General features: G+C 31.2%; 4 protein-coding genes across 6 annotated transcripts in view; 2 read left to right on the top strand and 2 right to left on the bottom strand.

Moving 5' to 3' along the window:
• Nucleotides 1-27186, bottom strand: part of LOC126768150 (tumor suppressor candidate 3) — a 534937-nt gene that overhangs the window by 152207 nt on the left and 355544 nt on the right. The window lies entirely within an intron of this gene.
• LOC126768130 (exocyst complex component 7) overlaps nt 1-27186 on the top strand; it is a 287887-nt gene that overhangs the window by 213506 nt on the left and 47195 nt on the right. The gene's annotated exons all lie outside the window — the stretch shown is intronic.
• Nucleotides 1929-13177, top strand: LOC126768159 (hepatocyte nuclear factor 3-beta-like). The gene is made up of 4 exons (XM_050486103.1): nt 1929-2222; nt 7896-8124; nt 8626-8701; nt 11534-13177. The coding sequence occupies exons 1-4, from the start codon at nt 1939-1941 to the stop codon at nt 11593-11595; spliced, it is 651 nt and encodes a 216-aa protein (XP_050342060.1). The 5' UTR covers nt 1929-1938; the 3' UTR covers nt 11596-13177.
• LOC126768137 (organic cation transporter protein-like) lies at nt 16538-18385 on the bottom strand. Its single transcript, XM_050486065.1, has 3 exons — nt 18021-18385; nt 17426-17833; nt 16538-17259 (listed from the first exon to the last, which is right to left on the bottom strand). Exons 1-3 carry the CDS (start codon nt 18383-18385, stop codon nt 16548-16550), a joined length of 1485 nt encoding a protein of 494 aa, XP_050342022.1. The 3' UTR covers nt 16538-16547.

Below are 27186 nucleotides of genomic sequence, written 5' to 3'. Positions count from 1 at the left end.
CTTTATCCAACATTTTTTACATATAATAAAGCAGTAGAAATCGTTAAATTGAATAAATATATCAAACAAGCGTGAACGATAAAATAACAGTAATAGACAGGAAAAGGTTTTTTTTTTTTTAAATTGTAAAACCAACTTTCAAGCAGATGAAGTGATGGGCACAAAATAGTTAAAAATTAAAGCAGACACAATTATCAATTGCTTTAATATATATATATATAAAACGCTATTAAAATCACAACTAACGATTTTTATCGACTAATAATGAAATGAATAGTCTAGTCAATTTGAATAGACGATAATGTGCGTTCCATGAAATTATTGCTCGATAAATCTAAAATGTGCGATTAAATTTATAATTTATCGATATTCACATTCGTAGCCAACAGAACCAAAAGGCCAGCGCCAGATAAACATGTTTTAGCCGTCAGTTGAAAAATTCATGAAACGTTATGAACTAATCAATTTAGTTCAACAAACTCAATCAAAACTGACAAAAATCAACACGTCTGTGTTGTTAGACGGGAAGGTGCGAAAAACTAATCTCGTTCATTAGTAAATTCTGATTGGATTCCATATTTTAAAAGTGTAAGTTCGTTTCATGTTTCGAACTATGACTATGAGGAAGGTCATTCCCATACAGTAGCGCGATTCTGTAAAAACACATCATTACTCTCCCGAGAAATGTAGGCGACCGACGTATGATATATTTTGATGCGTATTTTCTTGAATGTTATAATTATTATGGTCAATGTCGCGTATCACTTTCTGACATTTTACGAACGTTTTCTTCGATGATTTTTGAGTTTGTTCTTAGTTTATATATGGGAGATAGAAATAAACACGGACATAGATAAAATAGCGTATCTGAAATTTATTGTTAAAGTAACAGTATATTAATGTCCTACTACTGGGGTATGAACTTTTCTCCTTTTTGATAAGAAAGTTTTGAGCCTACTCCACCACGCTGTGGGTGGGACCAAAGCAGGTTGATGGACACATATGGCAGATTTTCGTCTTTTGCATTATAGTATATATTGTGATATTAGTGTATATAATGATATATAGGTCAGAAGCACAATTATTTCTTTCTAATATAAAATCTATGTGGTGATGACTCGATGGTCATTGATCTTGTTTAATTCAATAAAAAAATTCATTCGATAGTACATTTACCTTTGCTATAATAAAAAATGCGCATATTGCCATTAAAGTTATATTACATTTCACAGATACAAAATAAAAATGTTAATAAAATAATACTCGCGAACAAAAAAGGTTGGTTCACTAACAATGGTGTCAAAGGGCCAGTGCTGAACAATCACAACGTTCCTTGGTCGAGGTTTTAGCGAATACTGTTAAATTCAATTATTTTTCCAATTTGCAGCCCGGACGCGGATCTCGCGGATTTTTCACCGATAAATATAGTTGGATTGCTGTTTTATGCAGAGCGCGCGAATAATAAAACACATTTGACTATTAAATGTTGAAAATCAAATATGATCTGATTTACGGAAGGTTACAATTTTAAATAAAAGTAAAAAAAAATGTTTGTCTTTAAACTCATTTTTCAACATGAAAAATTTTAAATATATATTTTTTATTATCTTAGAAAAAAATAAGTATCGGAAACACTAGATACCTATAATTTATGTATTAAATATAAAAACTTATACACTTAGTCCAATCTTTAATTTTACTTACTTATATTTTACACAAATAAGAAATACTATGCATTTATTGAAAAAAAGTAACACTATTATAATAAATAAATTAAATTTACCAATAAAATATTGTAACCTCCTTTCAACGTATGAACTTTTTATTAAAACAGCAAAGAGGTGGTATATTTTAATATCTGTGGCGGAGATAGCGGTGCCTGGTACGTCAGCGTGTTCCAAATGCGAACCCCAGTCGAGTCGGCTCAGTCTGTCAGTCATGGCAAGCAAAACGGTAAGCGATAAGGCGAAATGGCGTAGAAGGAAAAGTTCTAAAGCCGTTTACGAAGACAACGATTGCGCGAGCCTAGCCTGGCTCCTCAATTTCAGACTGGACGAATTTGTCAACGTAAAAGTTCCTGATGATGAGCAGGAAGAGCCAAAAGTCACAGCTGATAGTCCACCGGCTGCTAAGAAACCGCCATATACTTACCCAGAATTAATCGAAAGAGCCTTGAGAGAAAATGGCGAATTGACGGTATCAGCAATTTACCAATGGATCTCGTGAGTTTGTTTTAAAATTAAAAATATTTTCTTATAACATTTCGAGCACTTGTTCAGCTGTTCTGCAATGCAGTAAACGTAAGCTAGAGACAGTTCGTACTCTCTGAGGTAGCTATGAGTTATATCTTGGTTCAAGTTGTTTAAAGTATACGACTGAATAACTTTAAAATCTTTTCCGAATAATATAATAAGCAGATTGTATCTGATATTATGTTAGATTTAAAATTATATTAATATATTGTTGGATAACCAGCTTACTAGACTTATTTTTGAATTTTTTTTATTTTTTTTTTAATTATAATCAAATCAAAATATACTTTATTCAAGTAGGCTCTTACGAGCACTTTTAGAGCGTCATTTTATATTGCAATTGTATTTATAATAGCTGATATTTCGCTATCTTGTAATGTTAATAATAATATTTGAATATTATCTACGATAATAATTGTGTTACTTATTATATTAAGGTGTTTATATAATTCAAGTATTAACGTACTAGAAATATAAAACCGCCTTTAACGGCCACGGCGCTCTGTCGTTTCACGACAGTCTGTGAAATAAGGTTTCCTAAATATTTTTTGAGTCGTATGATTAATTATTAGCTTCTTATATGTAATAAAGAAGTAATACAAATGAAAGAGTTTGAGCCAATCTGGGAGCTGTACAGTCGCGGGGGATTTGCTTGCGAATATGTTGTTAGTCCAAGGTCGAGTTTTGTGTTGTAGTAGAGATGAATGACTCGTGTTTGAAACAAACGAATATTTAGCCCGAATGTGATCATAAAAGAACTAGTATCATCATCGTTATTATTATTTTGTATTGATGTATATATTATTTAAATTGGGAACAACTATATGATGTTAAATATTGTCTGTGTAAGAATATACCATTATTTACAATGCGCCGTCAAAAAAGGTGTTATATCCCTTGAAGTTAGAACACAGGTGATAGCAGTTTGATATTTTACAAGTGGGCGATTCTTGCCAAGACGGGATTGCATAAAGCCCACTTGATAACTGAATACTGACACGTACCATTTAAAAAAATCGTTAGTTTTAAATCCCGTGCGTGCAACCACATACTATATCTTCCATACAAGATTTCATATTGGCTCTTGAATGTGTGGGAACGATTTATTATATCTCGTTTTCATACGTTGCGTTGCGTTCACGTTGACACATTTAACACGCCCCGGGGAAATGTACCGACAGAATAACTTATTGGGATAAAAATTAGCCAACTGCATATATATTTAAGCGTTATATATTTAAAGGTTGTTTGTATCCTCTAGAGATTGTGTAACAGTTATTTCTTTTGAGAAGGAAGGCATTAAACATGTTTTATATTTCAAAAATTTCTTACATTATTAGTCTACTTGTATTAGATATCCTTGGAGGTGCTCTGTGAGAAGGTTTTATAAATTATTTTGTAATTATTCACTTCAAATGTAATATTTATTTTAAAACGTTAAGATAAATTTTAATTTTTTTTTTTCGAAAAAGGTCGTGTAAAATAATATTTGATAATAATAATTTTTAAACTTTTTTTTTTATAGAATAGGAAGGCGGACGAGCATATGGGCCACCTGATGGTAAGTGGTCACCAAACGCCCTTAGACATTGGCATTGTAAGAAATGTCGCTTACATAGCCAATGCGCCACCAACCTTGGGAACTAAGATTTTATGTCCCTTGTACCTGTAATTACACTGGCTCACTCGTCCTTCAAACCAGAACACAACAATAACAAGTACTGCTGTTTTGCGGTAGAATATTTGATGAGTGGGTGGTACCTACCCAGCGAGCTTGCACAAAGCTCTACCACCAGTAAAATTAACAATAATGTATTAATATTTCACTATAAAAATAATTAATAATTTTGAAAATCTAATAAAACAGGCTTGAATTTAGAAACGGTGATATTATATTAAGAAAATAAAACATGATTCTTAACTCGGAATATTTCGGGTAAATTTATGATGATAAATGTCAAAATTGGTTATAATACAAAATAAATGTCTTCTAGAAAAAAATAATTAAGTGCGACTTAAAATAGTTTTGAACCTTCTCCTCAAAAGGGAGAGGAGGCCTTAGCCCAGCAGTGGGACATTAACAGGCTGTTACTGTTACTGTACTGTTAAAATAGTTTTTAAGTTATACACATAAAACATTATATTATTATTATTTTGGCAGACGTCTGACCGTTTTTGCACCTGGTCGTGGTCAGTCAGCACTAGACACATTGTGTCACTGAGACATTATATTGTGGTGAAATTATTGATGAGTAGGTAACCACCCAGAAGGCAAAAAGGGTTTCCGGTATTCTAGCAAAACTCATAATATATAATCAGAAATAAAACTCAACTAACGATCGATCGATGCTACGAATAGCATTCCAAAGTCCTTAATCGAATTAATGCATTAAGGCCTTTAAAAACTCGTATGAATAACACCGAGTCATTTCTTACATCAAATTATGCTTACACAAAGCTCAGTTATTGTATTATACATTGTACTTAGCGTATTGTGTTTAGCGTTGTTTGTTCATACATCTTTGTTCTTTTTTTATTTGAATGTAACCATTGGAATATTTATTTTTTGATATACGTTATAAAAATGTTTTATTTTTCAACTTTTATTGACATACTTAGCTCACAACAATGACAATTTTTACTGAAATTAATAATATATTAAAATGAAGCTACTTTAAAATTGCCTTTTAAAATTTAAAGAGATATTTTAATAAACGCGTCAATAATGCAGTTTTTACTCCCATAATAATATTTATCTAAACAAATTATTTTTCTAAGAAGTATTTTTTTCTATTTCATTTCTTTTAATGCATATAGTTTTTATTCTCGATTGTAAAAAATATCAAATTTCATTCTAATAGCTGAGAGGATACCGACTGTTGTCATTCCGTTAAAGTAATTGCCTATTAACTGTAGGAAAGGATTTTGCGATTCTCAATGAAAAGTACAGTCTTTGAAGTTATTTGTTGCTACTGTTTTCGATTCTCTTGTTCTTTATTGTTATATCCTTGTCTTTCACACTCGAATAGCACTTCAATGTTTATTTATTTTTAAACCTTCAAGTATAATATTAATTACTTTGAAGGTTATAAGAATATTTTGTAATTATTTAGATTTTAGAATTTGCTTTACAATACCAGATGGGAGTATATTATTTAATTTAAAAGTTACAATTTCAATTCGCTTAGACGAGAACAGCTAATCGTAGATGTTGTCTACTATATCCTTTATTTCTACGTTGTCTTGGTAAAGATTATTATAGGCTTATACGGTGGTATTTGAATGTCATGATCATAGTCCCATTTGTGCTATTATTATTCATATAATATATATAAAGTTATAAGTATAATAAAGTAAGCGAATTCTTAATAAAATATGTATTTATTAATTGTCATGTGTTAGGTATCAAATTTTTATTTTGGATAATATTTTGTATACATTTGGAAATATTATAGAATACTATAAATAACTATAAGCCGAGATGGCCCAGTGGTAAGAACGCGGTGAATCTTGACCAATTGTCATGGGTTCAAACCCGGACAAGCACCACTGAATTTTCATGTGCTTAATTTGAATTTATAATTCATCTCGTGCTTTACGGTGAAGTAAAACATCGTGAGGAAACCCGCATGTGTCTAATTTCACTAAAATTGTGCCACATGTGTATTCCACCAACCCGCACTGGAGCAGCGTGGTGGAATAAGCTTCAAATTTTCTCCTCAAAAAAGGGAGAGGAGGCCTTTAGCCCAGCAGTGGGACATTCACAGACATATAACGGATAAATAACTATGTGTTACAATTTCTAATATAAATTGTACATAATGAGGTATGTATATAACTATCAGTATAACAGAAATCAAACAGTATATAGAATTTTAATTACAGCTACAGTTATAATATAAAGCTATGTTTATTGAAGATTACAAATATTTGCGCTCATCTCGAACAAACCATAAACCTGTCCTACGATTTCCCATGAACGCTCCCCTTCAAAGTTAACCGTAATAACGCGATTACAAGCCCCTCATAACAATTACAGTTGTAATCAGAGCGATAATAGATATAAGCTTATCGTCTCGTCATCGTTACAGGATTTACTTGCTTATCGATGTGTGAAGTACAATGTTTTATATAGATATATTGCATCGAGTGCTAAAATGAATTGTCACACTGCCTGACTATCGAACCCATACTTATCTGGGTAAATCTGCCGTATAACATTCAATATTGATTTTTGTGCTTTTGACCTCTGCATTATATGTATTTTTATTAATCTCTCGAAAGCTAGTTTGTTTGTTGAATTCGTTTATCTCACCAATCAACTGAATATTTTATTTTTGCACGTTTTAATTTTCATTTTATTGTTAATTAATTATTAATTTACTGTAAGTTGCTAACTTAAGCGTTATTTAAGTGATCGTTGTTAAAGCGAAGTATACTATCGTTTGCTATTACAATATGTTATAAGTTTCTTTTTTTAATTTTTTAAATATAAAAAATATACTAGTTTATCAAAAGTTCGTTTCTTATATATTAGTTTAACATTATTATAGCATATACATAATGATCTAGTGAAAGGAAGAGTATGACAAAGGTTTAGTTTCTGGGAAAAATGCGCACAAGCAAACATATTATGACAAAAACAGAATACCTACCATTTTTGAAGTCGATTAAAAACATAAAATAAACATAATACAACGTCATGAGGAATTTATTTGTAACCCTAAATCCAAAGTGAGTAAGAATTAAATATAATAAGTCGAGACAGGTGCGTAACACCCCAGCGCAGCGTGACGCCGGATGTAATGTTAATAAAGTTTCACGGTGATCAAGGTACGATCGACCCTTCCCGGTTTGATCGGGCATCGTCGACCCGACCATCGTTTCGGTCGACTACCGTGCCAGTCGGCGACAGCTCGGTGATAGCTTGACATACAAACACGGAAACTGTTCGATGATGTGGGGTTACGTGATTTTAGAATTATGGGATCAGTGATATACCGTTAATAAAATACGGTAGTTTTGTTTGTTTATTTTTTCAACTGTATGTAATACAGTTTCAATATGGGAATTAATTATATTTTTTTAAATGTGGCTTATTTCCCGACAAAGAAATTGTTAATTTTGACGTCTCTGCAACTGTATGTACAAACAATTAAGTTAAAGGCGTAAAAATACCAAGAATGAATTATATTATTGAATGAATTATTTATGAATTATATTATAAAAATATATTAGGAACAATTTTGTCTCACTGAATAACCCTCATTAAAGTACAATATTTTTTAGTTTATGTAGCGTTGTAATTATAATAGTTTTAAAGCTTTGTAATTGCAACACTATTTTAATTAATTGGTGACAGTGTACCTACCGAATGTCTTGTCAATTCTTTTCGGTAGACGCTTTTGTAACCGGTAGAAGTTTTAGAATATTTAAAGAGATCGTAAGAGCGTACTTAGTATAATAAAGTATGTTACAATTTAATTTACTACTTAGCCAAATTTAATGTCTTATAGTTTGCATATAATTTTTCACCGCAGCATTATCTGTTTATGACTAATTTATTTTCTTGAGTAATGAGAATAAAGTTATGATTTTTAATTATTACAAAACCAAAAACAAAACATTTTTTTCATATTTCAGTGACCGATTCCCCTACTACAAAGCGAACGATGAGCGCTGGAAGAACTCAGTCCGGCACAACCTGTCAATCAATCCTCACTTTCGGAAAGGAGCACGGGCATCACAAGGTGCTGGTCATCTTTGGTCACTGGCAGCCAATGCTATCGATTTGTTACCATTGAGGAATCAGTTTGTGGACGCTGAGAAGATAGAAGAAGTTCAGGAGGCACAAATTATTGAGTGCCCAAAAGTGAGTTTTATCTGATTTTTTTTTAATTTAAAAATAGCATAAATTTAGTGTTAAAAATTTTTAACTTCATTTTTTATGTATCGGTAATACATAATACATTTTATAGATAAAAAAATCAATACATTAAAGCGAAAAAATTTATGGCTTAAAAGAAAAAAAAAATAAGCATAATTAATTTAGAGTTGGTAGTATAATCTTGAAATGGTTAGTATATTCTCCACAAGTCGCGCAAAACTTCTACTAATAATATTTGCTCTGTGGTCCAATTAGGATTTTGGAACTGGGTCAATTTCGAAACTTAGTTTGGTTTCGAAATTGTATACGATGTTGCTTCCAAGTTTTTGGTAAAAGGTCAATGTATTCTTTATTCTAGAAGGCTCCTTTTGAATCGTCATGTAACTCGATTAAATTTAATGTAAATCTACCGTCATTCAAAATGAAGATTATACTGAGAAATCTGCCTTAAACGATAATTTTATAGTATTATGTTTTGTTTTCCAGGTCATAGTTTTAGATGAAGCTGCAATAGCTGCCGCTAGTATCATTCCAGATCAAGATTTATTCACAGGTAACACAAGTAAGTAAAATAAATATGCACGTTTTGAAAATAGAACTATCCTTGAATTGTTTTTGGTAGCAGAAATAGGAACTGAATTTTAATGAGGCGTATTTCATATTTATATCCGATGTCGTAAGTTATGTAACATATTCATTAAAATCACTGATGCTTGTAAAATAATACTCGAAGAATGTGTGGTATTTGCACCAACGAATACGCAGCTGTAGGCCCTACTGTCAATAAATACCTGGACATTAATAATAGTTGTTAGTTATGCAACAAATGCGACATACCTCATCTACCCTCAAAAGTACCCGAGGGGTTGAGTGAATTCCATTTGGAATATCCTACTCCTATCCTATAAGTATCCTACGTTTGGAACATTTTCTCTTTAAGATTTTCACTGTTTGTATTCTAACATTTTTTCTTAGTTTTTACTATAATTTACTAAAAGTGAAAACATAATTTGATAAACGTATTTGTATCGTTAACGAAGTATTTGTGTTATTTATAAAATATATACCAAAAATTTACTCTAACAATGAGTAAATAACGTTTGATTTGAGATATCCAATGACTGTTGAATTTAAACACATAAATAAATTGTGATATTAGAAGTTTCAGTAAAATTTTATAATATAAATTGTATAATTGTATAATACATACAGTATAGACAATATTTTTCTATCTATATTTCTTATAATACTTATCTGTATAGAGGGAAAGATATAGATATATGTAGAGAACATAAAAAAATAGATGTTGCATAATAAGTTTGTATGAATGCCCACGACCAGTTTATTATATCTATATATCGCCTAATATCAAAAATCTGTGTATTTCATATCTAAAGGCGATTAAAGCAGTATAATAATAGGATTAAAGTACAAAGGCGGGGTAGTGACGGTGTGTGAAGTTCTTTTATATTTTTCCATTACCACTATTTTAGATAAAAGTGACAGTAACAGCCTGTTAATGTCCCACTGCTGGGCTAAGGCCTCCTCTCCCTTTTGAGGAGAAGGTTTGGAGCTTATTCCACCACGCTGCTCCAATGCGGGTTGGTAGAATACACATGTGGCATAATTTCAATGAAATTAGACACATGCAGGTTTCCTTACGATGTTTTCCTTCACCGTCAAGCACGAGATGAATTATAAACACAATTTTTTTTTGTGTTTATAAAAAGTGACAACTTACTGTAAATACGGGCTAAAACGAACATTTTTAGTACTACGCTATCTCTTCTTGATCGGAGAATTGTTTCTTTCCTTGATCATGTGTCTCACCATGATTTTTCGTTCAATTCTGTTGACGATTTCTGATGACCAGGTTTCTCTTTTGCTATGTAATTGTTGTAACCGAATGTAACGCGATGCAATATATATCTATGACAATATTAACAATTTTGACTGTAATCGGTGTATTGGTCTGGAATTAGCTAGTCTTTTTTTTTTGGTATGGGCAATACTTCTGCTTCAGGTGGTGATTCAGTTAATCTTAATGCATGAATTAATTATTTTTAAAGCCTCTTGTTATATTGGAAGACTAATGACATCTTAAGCTAATTTGGATTATTAAAAAATATATATTACTGCAGCATTATTCTTTCTCTTTTTAATCAGTTACAGAAGATGGAGAAAGGAACCACATTAGTTCGATACCATCATATAACATCGTTGGGAGTGGTAAGATCAGTTCTAGATGAATACATCTAACCCTATCAGAAATATTTCCTTTACTAAATTGTATGCTCCTATCCTACTAATCCGTCCCATGTCATGTTGTTTCTATACTTACATTTATTTGTAAAATCGTGACACATATTGTTAATGATGATTTAGCTCAGAACGTAGTCTATAATTATCTTCTGAATCCGTTGCAGTACGGATTCCGTCCCTAGAAAAGCACTGTAACTGCTTTTATGATAATTTCAGATAATATTCGATTTGATTAGACTTAGGTAATGCATTTTGTGGAGATGTCTAAATTTCTTGCGTTGGAATCATTACTTGCTTATTGTCATTTTAATTTGGAACTCATTAAAAGGATATATACCAAATTAATTTTTTAGGTAATTAGATTGCGAGTTTGTAGGACACAAATAATAAATTGATCTGATAGAAAACTCCAATAATAGAGAAAATTTACTAGACGTCATCAATGACATACGTACGTATTGCCCGTTTTGCGGTGTAAAATATCCTTTTTTTAAGATTTTGAAAAGAATGTAAATAAAGAGGAATTATATTAAACGGGACAAATAGATTGCTTATGATATGCTTTTAAGTTTTTGACTTCGTATGAATAATAAAATTCTTTGGCTTTTGTGTAATGTAATAGTAGCTATCGTCGATAGCATTTTACTCTCTTGGATCCAGTTGATTTTCTTAATCATGTCGGTGCCGACTTCTATCACGTACCGTATTCTTACTATTACTGATTCTTACTCTTACTTCTTAACTGTAAGAGTAAGAATGCAGCGAGTCTTTAGATTTTACAGCAGAAAAAGTTAAAAGGGCATTCACTTTATCCCAATTTATATCCTAAAACATATGCTATATATTATGTATCTATTTATTTATGTATAGTATTTGTGTGTATTTGTTAGTTTTATATTACAAAGAAGATTTTTTATCATTATATGAGTATATTAGTTCATATACTACTAATGTTCTTGGATGTGCTTGTTAAAATTTCTGTCTTGGGATAAACGTGCCTTTTATAATATTGACATTTGCTTGAAGTAATTTATTTTTGGTATGTAAAATAAAGTGCTTAATAAAAATGAATATACCAAATTATTTTTGTTATTATTGTCATTAATGAATGTTTTTATTCTGTTTGTTATAGTGTTCCTAAATCCAGTGTCAACAGAGCAGGTGGTTCGTGAGTGTGGTCTCATCACTATGTGATAGAGAAATAACTTAGTGTAATTATAATGTATTGAGAAAGAAAATTAGAGAAATTCTATTAAATTATAAGTCTTATTTTCACTCGTTTATTCATTTAGTGATCAACTAGAAGTGTCTTCGTATTTAAACGCCAAATTAATGGCCAAACTTGTCTTGTTCTTATGAGATGCGCAAGAAACTAAACATAATTTGTTTTCTTCTTTGTTATTTTTAGTTAACTAGACTATTTACTAATAATTTTTTAATGTATATTTTAGTATGTAGATGTTCTTATGCTCATACAAATCACACACACACGCGCAATAATACGATTGTACTATAAAGCATGTCGCTCCGATGAGACAGAAAGCTTACAAATTGCAGATCGGATATCATGTTGAATAACTTGAAATACTCGTAGTTAGAACATTGTGCACGCTCGTTTGGATGAGTAACTTTCACTTAATTTTATGGTCAATTAGTAACATTTTGTATTGCCTTTGTTAAAAGGGCGAATGAGCCAGATTTAAGTTGCATGAGTCTTTCTTCAAATCTCTACAAATTAAGCGTCAGTCCAGACATTGGTAACGATGCATTAACGATGTAACACGTGGTTATAACTTCTTACAGTGCCAGTCTGTGGAAAAAGGTGATCACCAACATAAGTGGGTTGTACGTCTTTCTAGAATGAATTTTATTAAACCATTTCCTAAAAGTGGATATTTATATACATATATAATGTGAATATCTAATATAATGTTCCCTCGTCATGAACGTTTACATTGTTTACACTGTTACACGTCAGAGTTCGTTCTTACGGATTAGTTGTGAGCGGTAATCGTTCACTTTGCAACAAGTAACTAGCTGTTTAAAGACTATGATCAAGTTCAACTTCAGCTAATCACTAAATTACTTCAAACATTAAATAAGCCATTGGACTATTGAGAAAGCTGTCTTATAGTATTTGATATTTAATATCTTTATATAGATTACATTATTATATATTATGTTTAATTTATTTTTCTTAGTATTCTTATGCAATTATAAATATTTTATAATTGCATAAGATTTGATGCAAGTATAAATATTTTTTTCAGAACAGATTTAGATTTTAAGTGTTATTGATATTTTTTTTATTATTATTTTTTATTGAGAAAGAACGCTAAATAAAGGACATCTTGTCAGGAAAGAAACGAATGAGTACTTAGAATACGACCAAGGTCAGTATGTATGTACAAACATTTGTTCTGGGCAGAGATCGAACACGCGACCCATGAAGAGTTGCAGTCAATACATCACATTCCAATCAATTACGCGAAATTCAATGCACATTGAAATACTTCAGACGGCTAACGAACAAAATTAACTGTAAGAACAAACTCGACACTTATCGTAAAGCATGATCATGAAATGTCAGAAAGCGACATGCGACATTGTTTATAATTATTATAACATTTAAACGAAACACTCTTCAAAATAGCATATCACGATCAGATACTATGTGATCTCTTACAGAATACAACTGCAATAAATAATAAAAAATAAATGCAGTCAAAAAACACGATTATATTTGTTGTAGGTTTGTATTATTGAATAAAATATTTTGGGTACATAAAAATCCTTGTTATTTCTTTTAAAATAGCAATTATCTAGATTTAGTTAGTAAATATGAGGGTTTGTACTGTAATGATCTCACGATAACTAAATAAGTCAAATGTGTTCGATAATAAAGTATTTAAAAAGTGAACTATAAGTATTTCATTTTTCGTCCATTACGGAAACAAAAAAAAAAGACATATGTTTTTAAACACGTCAGAAAAAACAGTTTTCATTCTCCAATCACACGTAAGTATTGTACACGTTATCTGAAAAGTGATTATATTTTCGAGCCACTTGATTATTATTAAGTCTTAAGTCGTTGGTATATATATATGTATTTATTTGCGTCTGAACCCACAGTTGATTTTAATATTACAAAATACGCTTAACATACTAATACACTTTATACCAACGGGCTGATATGGGAATACACTACTATTGAGATTTTTTAGATGGAAAAACGGTTGAAAATTTTTTATTGGCCCGATCCATAGTTTGAACGCAGGACCGACCATAAGCAAGCCAATAGACTAAAAAGGCAGTCAAGAAGTGCTAGTCCAGCTATGTTAGTCACAGGTTTATACTTTTGTTTTTAAGGCTTTTGTAACATTTACTTCGAACAAAAGTTTTAAATCTAATTGGTGGGGGACAGTACAGACATAATGTATAAAACTAGTAGAGTAATCTCTTAAATGCATTTTAATAATAGGCAATGTGTACCAAAGAACCAATCGAGCGATTTAATTCTCGGGGTAGCAGTTCGATTAAAATGCATTTTATAGTGCCACATTTCTCGCTAAAACGTGGTAGCATTTGAAACTAAGCACTAAATACTAAAATTACCTATTCTCTCAGGTGACCTAGATTAGACCCCACTCTGACGCGTCGAGGCGTTCGTTCCCACAATAGTAATACGTCAGTGCGACCGCCTACTGTCTTGTGGTTACATGGAATTGTATAGCGTTATACACATGTGTCGGCTTCTCGGGGATCTTCTGATATATCTCACGTCCTCTGTGAAAGGTCGGAAGTTGACGTTTCTGTAATGTTGCTAAATCAACTATCATTTCCTTAATGTTTCGATTGAATGATTCGACAGTATTTATTTAATACAGATTCATTCAATCGTATAATGATTTGCGAATATTTGAGCGTTAATTTACAATAATCCGGATTGTAGTAAGAAAATTAAAACGAACATCCAGTATTTTAACGATTCAGTTAATTAACCTTAACTTAAAATGTTTAAAATATATTCCACTCACGTTTTCTGATGTTTAAATAAGTATGGTCCTACAGACAATTACAACTCAGATACATAATCCTGAATAGCGTCTGGAATACTAAATTCCTAACGTTGAAACAGCCTTCAATTTCATCGGGAACAATTTAAGACTCATTTCGTAAATTTTAATTGTGCTTCGGCTTTAATTAACCATTAAATCCCGTTAACTATAAAGATATAATAAATATTTTTTAATTTGGTATTATTAGATGTTAATATTAGATTGTTTGATATATTATTTATGACTTTTATAATATTACTAAGATTATATTTCTGCCAGCCAAATCACAATACTATCTATCTTAACCTACCGAAACAAACCTCATCCAAACTTTTAAATTAAAGCTATTCCCTGAATCCCTAAAGAATTATAACAAAATTAAAGCGAGGAAGATCTCCAAATACCCATGTCTCAACTTGCATCAGTAACGCTGGGTGTGGTTGTAGCTCCATCTATTATCACAAGTTGGATGAAGTACACTAAATTTACCTCTCAACCCTTGGGGTCGAGACCGCCCACAGACGAGGATTATGGAGGATTCACTCCAGGCTTGTTTATAATGGCCATGAAAATTGATTTAGATGCTCTGAAGACTTAATTTTAAGAACTTTAGTCTGAGAATCCTTTGTCGTCTCGCTAGATTAGTCGCGTATATTAAGGCTTTTCGGGTAACCTTTCTCATTTATCGTTTAAGTAGGTGAGACGCGCTTGTGGTTACGCTTGGATTATAATGAACTTAACAAAGTCAACTTAACTGTTTAAGTTTATTACGTAGTAACAAAATTTTTACCGTAGTAGGAGTATACTAATTTAGACGAAATTATTCGTTATTAAACTGACATATTTGATATGGTATTGATAAATTAAAAATATATATATAAATGTATGTTGCTATATTTTGTTCATTGAAATAATGTTTGTCACTGATAAACATATAAGGCATTTTTTATATTTACCGGGAAGGCAAATGAATCTACTCCACCTGATGGTAAGTGGTAGTAGAGTCGATACAGGTTTTTTTTTTTTTATAGAATAGGAAGGTGGACGAGCATATGGGCCACCTGATGGTAAGTGGTCACCAAACGCCCTTAGACATTGGCATTGTAAGAAATGTCAACCATCGCTTACAGCCAATGCGCCACCAACCTTGGGAACTAAGATTTTATGTCCCTTGTGCCTGTAATTACACTGGCTCACTCACCCTTCAAACCGGAACACAACAATATCAAGTATTGCTGTTTTGCGGTAGAATATCTGATGATGGTTCAATAATATTGCAAATAATATGATACCGAATCGATATTTGAAGACGATATCGCATCAGACAGTGTAAAAAGCCCACACGACGCTCACAAGAAGGTCTACGAAAAAAAAACAATCAATAACTTATTGTAATTTAACAACACAATAACGAGGTTTTATGTCCATTACACGAGTTAAATTTTGAACAAAGCATTTTCTTATTTGCCACTTATTGTTCCAACTTTCCCGAACCAAAGCCGGTATTGTGGTAATAAAAACTTTTTTCATTACAAGAGCTTATTGAAAATAACAATGTCACAGGAGAGCATATTTTGTGGCATTTCTCTTAAGTCGAGCTATTCGAGAAAAATGTTCGTATTTTATTCTTCTCCGATAATGTAAAACAGGCGAACTTATACAAATACTGATATTAACAGCTTTCGTTACTTACGTTTAATAAGTTTTATTACACTTATTCTACAAGCGATTCGTAATAAATAAAGGTCTTAACTCAATATATGACTAGTATAAAAGTGTTTCAAATCTTTTATAAAATAAAAATATTTTATTAGAAAGCAGTTAGTACCAATAAATAACATTCAAATATTCAAAAACGTATATATGAAAATGTGTCTGAAAATATTATCTTGCATATTATTTGCTTGTTCTGGAACAAGCAAATAAATTAAATGCATCTGAATACATATTTCCAATTCAGTTTTTAATTTGTGATGTTAAGCCAAAGTCAGTTTTAATAATATTAATTTTTTATCAACTCGTATAAAAATAATTAAATATAAAATATTAAACAAAATATATTATTATGTATATTTATTATATTTCCAATCATATTATTGCAATATCGGGTTCAAGAGTTGTTCTTCTGCGAGTCAATAATTTGGTATCATCCAAAGTTGACGGAAGTTCGGTATCTTTAGTTTCGGGAAGTAAATAACAAAAAAATATGCCACTCAAACCCAAGACTCCAAACACAGCGCCTGACGCATTTTCCGGTAACGAGTTTATAAGAGGTGCAGTTATTTGACCAACTCTTGACAATACTGATAAAAAACCTAGCACAGAATTTCTAACTGATGTAGGAAATAATTCAACTGCAAAAAGGGAGGCGATTATGAATGACATGAAAAAAAAACAATTACATAAACAACTGGTGACAACTCTAATCCATCTTAAGCGAATCGGAATACAAATATTGATAATCATAAATGCGCCAGAAAGAATAATGGTGGACATCAAAAATGTTCTTCTATTTAAAAGCTTAAGTAAAAATACCGCAGCTATCGTGCCTGGTAACAGTAAAGCACCAGAAATTGCAACATTGATATGAATTTCTCCACTCATTTTGCCAATATATTGGGACACACCATAATAACCCATACCGCAGAGGAAATATATTACTGACATATAAAAAAGATTCATTGTTATTTTTTTGTGTTTGAATATCTGCCAAAACTTAATCTGCCTCCGCGTTTTTGTTGCGTGGTGTGCGTGATATTCTTCTATTTGTTCTCTGATATTTTCGCGAGATATTCCATTGCTAAAAAATATTGCATGTAATAAAAATTGAAGATTACATACTATATCAAAATTAACAAATATAATTATTGTTTTTTATGAGAGACAATGTTGAGTTGTTGGCGTGTAAGAAATATTTATAATACAAGACAATTTTGATTATATTTTTAATAAATTAAAATACTTACAAAGTTGCGAACTTTTCCATAATATTAACAGCTTCATCAATACGACCGCTATCCATTAGCCACTTCGGTGATTCCATCGTTAACCATCTCAAAGCTACATAGAACAATATAGGAATCGATAGTGCCAATTGAAAATCATCACAGTGGCGAAACAAATACGATATTCCGGGTAGTGTCATATGACTAATATTAATTGGGATGTGAAAGAGCGCGGTAACTATTTCTCTATGTTTTAACCCGGTATATTCTATGCAAAGAACATAGGCTGTAATCATAGCACCGCCTGTACCAATACCCTCAATATTTCGCATGAATATGTAAGCAGTAGCCGTAGGCATAGCGCTTACTAAGCAACCAGATACTGCCAAGATAAGACAACTCATTGTAAACATGGAAAGTCGACCATATCTGCAAAAGAAGAAATAATTCAAGTTATTGTACAATCGGCTAAATTCTTGGTAGTAGTTATGAGTACATTTTGCACAGCAATAGATTAAAATAAACTACTTCAAAGTGCTTCTTAAATAAACGCATAGGTAATAATAATTCAAACAGCGCTTTCAGTGGCTATTTCGTACGTAATAATCTGACTAACTTATCTGAGAAGAATCCAAAGATCAGAGCTCCGATTAACAATCCAACGTACATCATGCTTTGTGAAAAGTTAATTAGCCAAATGCTTTCGCAGTATAATCCAAATTTAGTTTGCATTGTTTCAGCAAATACGCTTCTGTCCCATACTGGTTCATCGCATGGACATGCATTCTTTGACGAATTCCTTCGAATGTCATTGCAAATATAATCCATAGGCGGTGAAAGAAATATCAGATTCAAAACATGCCAGAAAATTGGTATTTTACTTGAAAATATTAATATGAATAGGTAATAATGATATTTCGTTACATTATTGAATTGTTTTTCGATTGGATTGTGAAGTATTATATTTTTAATTTTTGCCATTTAAACAATGTGTAATGCAGAGTGACAGGCATAGTCGCGATGGTTTTGATAAAGATGACAAGCTGTACCCAAAATGTTAGTAAAATTACTCGATACGTATTATTTTAATAATCATGACTTTTTCTTTCCTTGGTAAGTACAAGAGAGAACAATAACCGAATTTGATTATGGAACTTTTCCTTGTGATAAGAAACTTATATTCACATAAACATTACATTTTAAAGTTACAATGTTATTTTCATAATTTTATCCGCTTTTATCGAGAATGTTAAAACAAAGAACGTTTTTAACGTCCAGTTCATTTCGGTTCACAAAAGCCTCTTAAATAAAATAAAGTTTGCTAACGCACCGTACAACAAAACTTACATTTTCAAACTTCGTACCTCTTGTTGTTAGATAGCTTTTGATAGAATTAACCTTAATTCATTTATCATTTGGTTACAATCTTATTATCTATCTATAGACGTATCCAAAAAGATCTTTTAACTTTATCGCAATAAAAGCGTCTTTATCACTAAGAGTTTTCTTAGTAAGCTACGACCTTTATTTAAATATAATAGTACTTAAACCTAATTAAATAGACGTACAATTTTAATTATTTAAAATTGTACTATAAAGTGTTTAATTTAAGTATTATTTTATTAATTAATACATCTATGAGGATGAAACTTTCATCCGTAAATTGAGACCTGACACACTCAATATTTATTCTATATTTCTATAACTTTTTTATTACATTATTTTTAAACCAACAACAATAAGATAAATTTTAATTTCGTCTAGATTACATTGTTTTGCTTCTAAGTGGCATACTATAAATTAATGGCTACCATATTGTTTTTTATATATCACGAGTATATTATATAAATATATATATATATATATATATATATATATATATATATATATATATTGTGGCTAACATAATAACATCTTGTGGCTGTCATCTTAAAATATGATATTATTTAAAAAAAACTGTCTCATTTTGTTTGTGTGTGTTTGTATGTCCTATCTGAAATAAGATGCCTCTTGTCGTTATTATTTGACTAGCCGGTTGGCGTGGTTGGTAGATACTTGCCTTTCACGCCGAAGGTTGTGGGTTCGATTCCCACCCAGGACAGACATTTGTGTGCATGAACATGCCTGTTTGTCCTGAGTCTGGGTGTAATTATCTATATAAGTATGTATTTATAAAAGAAAAGTAGTATATGTAGTATATCAGTTGTCTGGTTTTCATAGCACAAGCTTGTACAAGCTTAATTTGGGATTAAATGGCCGTGTGTAAAAAATGACCCAGGATATTTATTATTATTATTATCTAATACAAAAAACATTTTGTTTAAATCGGACTGGTAGAACTTGAGATAAGCGTGTTCAAACAAACAAATTCTTTAGTTTTATATAATAGAATACTCAGACATATAGTACATCTTTATTTCAGATGGGCTAAAAAACCCTAAAATATAAAGTTTCTTTGAAATACGTTCCACAGTCATTATTAAGATTGTGTTAAAACTTTGTACATTTGCTTGAGAAACTTACGTATAGGTTTCTAAGACAATAACGTGAGCGTTCAATAAGTGAGACTAATGGAATAATTTATGCGAAAAAAAAAATTAAAGAAGCACTGCAAATCATAACGATATTAGATACTTACATAATACTAGAAATGATCACAGCACAATAATTCACACAAAGAAAATAAAAACAACGGCATATTGAATACACACGCAAATAGACAAAACGAGTGACAGTTTTATTGAAATAGTTTCATATTCATAAACGTATTCAGCATTAATATCATGATATCAAGTTTTTATCCTGAGACACGATATTTATATGTATATAAGCACGGAATGCTTATAAGCACGGAATTAATATTTTGCGCGGGTATTGGAAACAAAGTTATAAAATAACTTTTATAAGAAGTTTGTTATTATTCATCGTATATGACATAAATTCTTGTATTAATAAAATAAAATAAAATAAAATAAAAAAGATTAAACTGACTGACTACAACCTCCAATGGTAATTATGTGCAGTATATTTTAGTAACGGTTTCAAGATAATTAAATTTTTAATATTGATGGAAACAAACTGTTACATACTAAATACCTTATATTACAGTACCTATAGTATACGAGTCGGTACCAGAGTGAACTCGATAAATCACTAACGGTGACATTTCACTCGTGTTTTGGGTTATTAATATAATGTTCAGTATTATGTAAGATTAACAGTACACTATCATTCATGTTGTGTTTATATATAACTAGTGACCTATCCTGAATCTGTAAGTAGTAACATCTTGGAAAATTCCCACTGCTGGGCTATCTATTCTATCTATCTTTGGGCTATGTCGACGAGAAGACTTGGAGCTTATTCCACTATGTTCACAGGCTTAAACTTAGATAAAAGTTGTTAACACCACTAGCGTTTATTTCTAAGTTTTACAAATAAGATCCTTCTACTTTGTTATTGGTAACTTTGTTTTCCTTCATGTTGTCTTTCATTCCACAGAATAAAAGAAACCTGTGGTTCAACGTACGAACGTAAGCTATTATCAACCTTTTGTCAGGGGGATAATGAACCTGTTTAATATTCCTTACAGAGCTAATGATCAAGATGACTTGCTTGCTGTTATTGTTAGATATATTTAGTAAGGGAGGTCTCTAAGTTTTTAAGAATTTAAAAACAAACTTATTTAAAAAATATAAGTATTCCAGTTGTAAATTACAAGTTTTAAATCAGTATTATATTATTTAACGTAAACATGGGTAGACGCTTTCTAAGTCGTTACTCAAGTGAGAGAGCGCCTTATTGAGACTAAAGTGATGAGTTTTTACCGTAATAAGTGGTGCTTTTTTATTTTAATTAATATTGGTTCACGCTCTGTGTCTATTTGTAATTAAAATTTAAAAAAGTTTCATTAAAATCAATTTAAAATTGGCAAAGATGTTAAGTAATATACTTACATCATTTATCGAATCCACAAGTTATAGGTATATCTATATTCAAGCCTAAGAGATTTTTTTTTCAAGTGGAGGTAAGATAAGTTTTTAGATTTGTTTGGGTAAAAAAATCCTTTACATTATATGTTTATAATATTTCAATTTATTAATAAAGATGGTAGCGATCTTGGCGATTTGATCATGGTGGACTCTTGCTTTTTTTTTAAATTAAATTGATTATAAAAAAAAGAAAATAAAATACATGCTCTGGATCCATGTAAAATTTCTGTACTAAATTACTTGTATTATATATTTATGTTAAGATATACATGGATGGTCTATGGTGGCCGAGACCGATATGTAACCGTTATTATTGCTGTCAAACAACCGTTATTATTGCGGTTCAAAAGAATTGAAACGAATTCACAGAATTACAATTTTATTGTTTTTCACAATCACAAAATATTATTCTTATAGCAGTCTTAACAAAACAATGACTATTATTAAAAGTGATAAAAACATATGACTGTTCTTAGCGTTAATGACAGTCCATCTTTTTTCGAGTTTGATGACAGTGCGATGCTGCCAGTAGTTCGGCTTCGCGCAGCTTTTCATTTTGCAACTATACCAATGACTGTCTCCGACATGCATATATATGTCCCAAGGACGTACGAAAGTATTAATCATATAAAATTATCTTTTAAGTAACTATTGTTTTTTAAATAAACACTAATGAAATGAGCCTATTTTATTTTAGCAGCGCTTATATAAAACATTTAGAACTAGAACCATCTAAATTGTTTCAAACTATGTAATAAATTAGTATCAAAACATTCCGTTTTAAATACTCAGAATATATCGACTGACCTACATCACGATTATTAAGGAATATTATTAATTGACCGCCGGAATTCCAAGAATGAATAGCTGAGTAATAATTTTAATTATTTGCTATTCTGAATAACCTACGCATTATCTCAATACCAATTTTAATGATTTGTGTGTCGGAGATATGAGTATCTTCGACTTTATAACATAAGTATAATATGCCATAACAAAGAAAATACTCTACAATATATATATTTTTAAATAGGTAGTTGGACGAGCTAATAAGCCATCTGGTGGTAAGTGGTCACCACCGCTAATGTACTTTGGCATTGTAAGAAATATTAACCATCGCTTACATAGCCACTACTCCATCAGTTTTGGGAACTAATATGTTATGTCGCTTATCCCTGTAGTTAGACTGGCTGACTCACCCATCAAACTGGAACACAACAATACTGTTGCAAGTTTTGTTAAGCACTGTTATTTTTAACAGCAGTACTTGGTATTGTTGTGTTTCGGTTTGAAGGGTGAGTGAGCCAGTGTTATTACAGGCACAAGGGACATAGAATCTTAGTTCCCAAGGTTGGTGGCACATTGGTGATGTAAGATATGGTTAACATTTCTTACAATGCCAATGTCTATGGGCTATGGTGACCGCTTACCATCAGGTGGCCCATATGCTCGTCCACCTTCCTATTCTATAAAAAAATCCTAATTATCATTCTGAGAATAATGTTTACTAACATTATTATACTAAGATTGAAAAAGCGGCAGCCTGTAAATGTAGGCTCTATCTCATCTTGAAGAGAACCTTTTCCATCAAGCTGCAATATTATGGTTGAGTGAATACTGGGACCTGTGGCCTGGGAGTTCGAGAGATGAGATATTCACGATTCTTTCCAGATTTAACGGTCTCAAAACCCAGGCGTTAATGATCATCTCGAGATACTTGGCTGAATTTTGTCTGAACGATGGTTTTCTTCACTGCCGAGTGCAAAATCAACTTTAAAGATAAATTAAGCCTATGAAAACTCAACGATGCTTGCCCGGGTTTGAACTCACTTGTGCAATCTTTGGTTTGATTTATGTGTTAAAAAGATTAGGCTATTTGGGCTCTTCAATGAAAATATTTTTTGTATGTATTTTTCACCACATAAAATTGTACTATAAAATAAAAAATAACAGCTTGTCTGTGTTTATCTGCTAGGATAATTCAAATACAAATTCAAAAATCTTTATTTAATACAGAAACATTACACTGACTTATTGATTGTCTATTCGCCATCAATCTCATGTTCAAGAAAACCTCGCGTAGAATACTGCATATGTGGACTTCGTGAACTCACGTAGGATATTAATAAAAAAATCTAACCTTGTTGGAATAACCTAAAATTGAAAAACAAAGACATTAACGACCATATTTATAAATGATGTAAAGCGGTTGATTAGTAAAAAATTATGCTGTCTACTTCCTTCGAATGTCAAATCAATAATGACAGAATGAGAGAAATCAGTGTTGTTTGTAAGCAGTTGCTACGTAACATTTATACGGCCATAAGTCTTAAGACCTTGTTTTCTGTTTAATAGAAGTATAGTAACTTCTTCGTTAGTCAAAGGATAGTTTATAAGGCAGCAGTTCTCGAGATCCTGGATTAAAAACTGGGCTGGGCCAATGAAAAGTTTTTGGGTTTTTTATCCTGAATTTTTCAGCAGCCAGCTGGAGTCTGGAAGTTAGTAGTCTTTACACTCTCTTAAAGTAACGTTATATAGTAGAGTCTGCGTTTGAACTTTTTCGGTCGTATTTCAATACGGACCATTCAGGATATAATGTGTGTGCAAATACAAATTCACTCATCGGAGTATGAGTGAATTTGTATTTGCACTATTGATGTCCTCGGAGCATTGCCGTGTGTATGTCATCAGTAGCATAGTAACGTGTCATATAAAACAAAATACGCCATTAAATGGTTTGTAACAGACTAAATCAAAACTGACAAATTGAATGAATCAACATAGAACCTATACAAGCATTATTAATTTCACAAACACGTATTATTTAAACAGATATTATTTAAAGTAATAACATTTATTATTTACTAAGATTAAGTGATTAATTAGTATTCAATATTATAAACTTATTAATAATTTTAATAAATCAATAATTATTATCAAGTAATTGATTGTGACTAGACCTTAACCGAAATAGTAATTAAAGCTTTGACGATAGAAATAATTCATTTTGAATTTGAATTTGACGAATAGTAATTAATGTCATTAAGACAAATCACGTCGGTTGAATTATTTATATTTCAACTTCATTTTAAAATATTTTTTGTGACGATAATTTATCATAGAGAAGTTTCTCTACTAGCTGCAGATAAATAATAGCAGGACTTGGCCTTTTAGCTTACCAAGTAATTTTAAGTATGATGATTATGATCGTTTCGTGATGAAAGGTAAATTAAATGGCGCAAAAAAAGTTAATCAATTATATTATCACATTTGTAACATATTAATATAGATATAAATATATTTATTTGTTATACACGTGTGTTTGCATGTATAAGAGCAAATTATTTTTCTGTAAAATCCATCACTCAATACTCTTTTTTTCAATTCTCTTGCACATCTACTAACGTTCGTTTCCGCACTTCATGAGGTACTGACTAAATAATTTTAGAATAAAATCCAAAGTTTTTTATTATTAAATATATATTTTTTTCTAAAAAAAAATGACTACAGATAAATCAGTTAAAATTATGTTTAATCAGTTAAAATATGTACATATAAAAATAAAATATATAAAACGTGCTTGTTTATTTATTTATCTGCTGACAGGACAAAAGCTAAAATTCCTTCAAGCTGATTTGACTGTAATAAGCTGGGAGGAGGAGCTATTAACGCATGTTATAATCAAATGGCTTGTCTATAAGAAAGACTCACACTGTAAACACAGGTCAAGAGACGAGCAATTAACTATGTAGTGCTGAGCGCACCGCCATTTCAATAGCGATAATGGCTTGTGTGCGCCGAGCTTTGCAATCACCGGCCAATAAAATAAAGTGCTGTAAATGGTTTTGCTTTCTTGGCGACATCTTTCTTATGAATGTATTAAAAGACTTTATATAATATAACGAAGTGTTGCGTACTGTTATCTTTGAAAATTTATAATTATTTTTTCTTTAGTATTTTTGTTGTGGGTTACACTGGCTCATGCACTCTTCATACGAGAACACAAGAATTCTAAGTGTTCGTGTAAGATATATTATGGTTTGAAGGGTGAGTGAGCCAGTGTAATTACAGGCACAAGGGACATGACATCTTAGTTCCCAAGGTTGGTGGTGCATTGGCGATGTAAGCAATGGTTAACATTTCTTTCAAAGCCAATGTCTATCGGTAGTGGTGACCGCTTACTATCAGGTGGCCCATTTGCTCGTCCACCTACCTTTTCTATAAAAAAATACATTTATATAATATATAAGTTATATGCTGTCAAAAATTTTAAGTCATATAAAATGTTTTGATGCAACATGATTTGATTTTCCATACCTCGGTTATCGAGTTCAAAACGCATACTGATTCAAAGTTAATCAATCGGGAGGGTAATAATAGGTTTTACACGTTAATCACCCGTATGTATGACCGCACTTTTAAATTACACGAATCAATAGCAGCGTTTGATGAATGTCATAGACTAAACTACACTTTACTGATATAGATAATATTTGTTCAAAATGAGTTTACGGTATATACACATCTATATTATGTCTATGATTGAAAAATTAAAGGATTTAGCACCGTTCCTTCGGCATTACACGTATCTAAAAAAATGTTGGTAAAAGAGCACACACCAACATTTTTTAAATACATGGAATGACTGACAAGCGAATATTTGGGACCCGAAAAATTTAATACTTTGATTATGTAAAAAAGTATGTCCGACTAAACTAAATTCCTGTATTTATTTAATTAATAAGGGTTTAAATAAATTGATATTTATAATCGTCATTTTTTATTAAAAAAAAATGAAAATATCCAAGCATGTAACGAATGTGACAACCCCGACCCTCGGAAAGCATGTAAATCCTGCTTATTCTCTTTGTTCTCGGGTCCGATTGCCATCTCGGACTATGAGAATCAATACGGATTGAAATTGTGTTTGCGAATATTTGTGCCTTACAATATCTGCGTAGGTTTTGAGGTTTGCCGCTGCGGTCGCAATTTGTTTAGAAGGATATTATTTATTATTAATAAATTTATAAGTACCAATTGACGTCCACTTATTGCCAAGGCTTTATCGAGTTTTGACAATATAATTTATTTATCAAAACTCTATTTATCATATCATTAAAGATAACCTACTCAATGTTAAATGTAATTAATTTTCAATTTCCATAATAATATGAGCTTCTACTTGTAACGTTCATTAAATTCGATTTTATATCATTTTGCAGAGATGTATGCGAGCAAAGTCGCAGCTAAATATATAAAGTAGTATTTTATAAAAGTTTTTAATAATATTGCCTTCCACAGAGTATATAATATAATTACACAAGTGTGTCGACGTATCGCATCAGCGGCGACTGGAGAGTGATTTATGCTATGTGCACGTCAGGGAAGATACTCTTAGCAAGAGCGCGTGAAACTGCTTGTGTTCTACAGGACTAAAAGATATTTTTAAATAGTAATATAATATAATTTTACTACATAACCTTCAAAAGTTGTCTATTTACAAAAAATAGATGATTAAGATTTGATATAAATACTTTAATGATTGCTCACATATACATACATGTATGTACAAGTATATGTTATACGTGACAAGAGACCGATTCCGAGGTGATTTTTACAAAGAGTGACGTTAGCCGATTTCATAATCTCCATTTCCATCAGAATGTTCGCTCACACTCGTAGACAGTAGTAATAAAAAAAAAGAAGAAATGTCAACTGATTATCAATATTATTATAAAGCGTTATTACCTGAGAGGTCTGTACGCTTCGACGGCTCGAGTAAGAATGAAT

Source organism: Nymphalis io, chromosome 4 (genome assembly GCF_905147045.1).
Source record: "Nymphalis io chromosome 4, ilAglIoxx1.1, whole genome shotgun sequence".
Lineage (NCBI taxonomy): Eukaryota > Metazoa > Arthropoda > Insecta > Lepidoptera > Nymphalidae > Nymphalis > Nymphalis io.
Note: the sequence above shows the minus strand (reverse complement) of the source record. Positions and strands in the feature narration are given on the sequence as shown.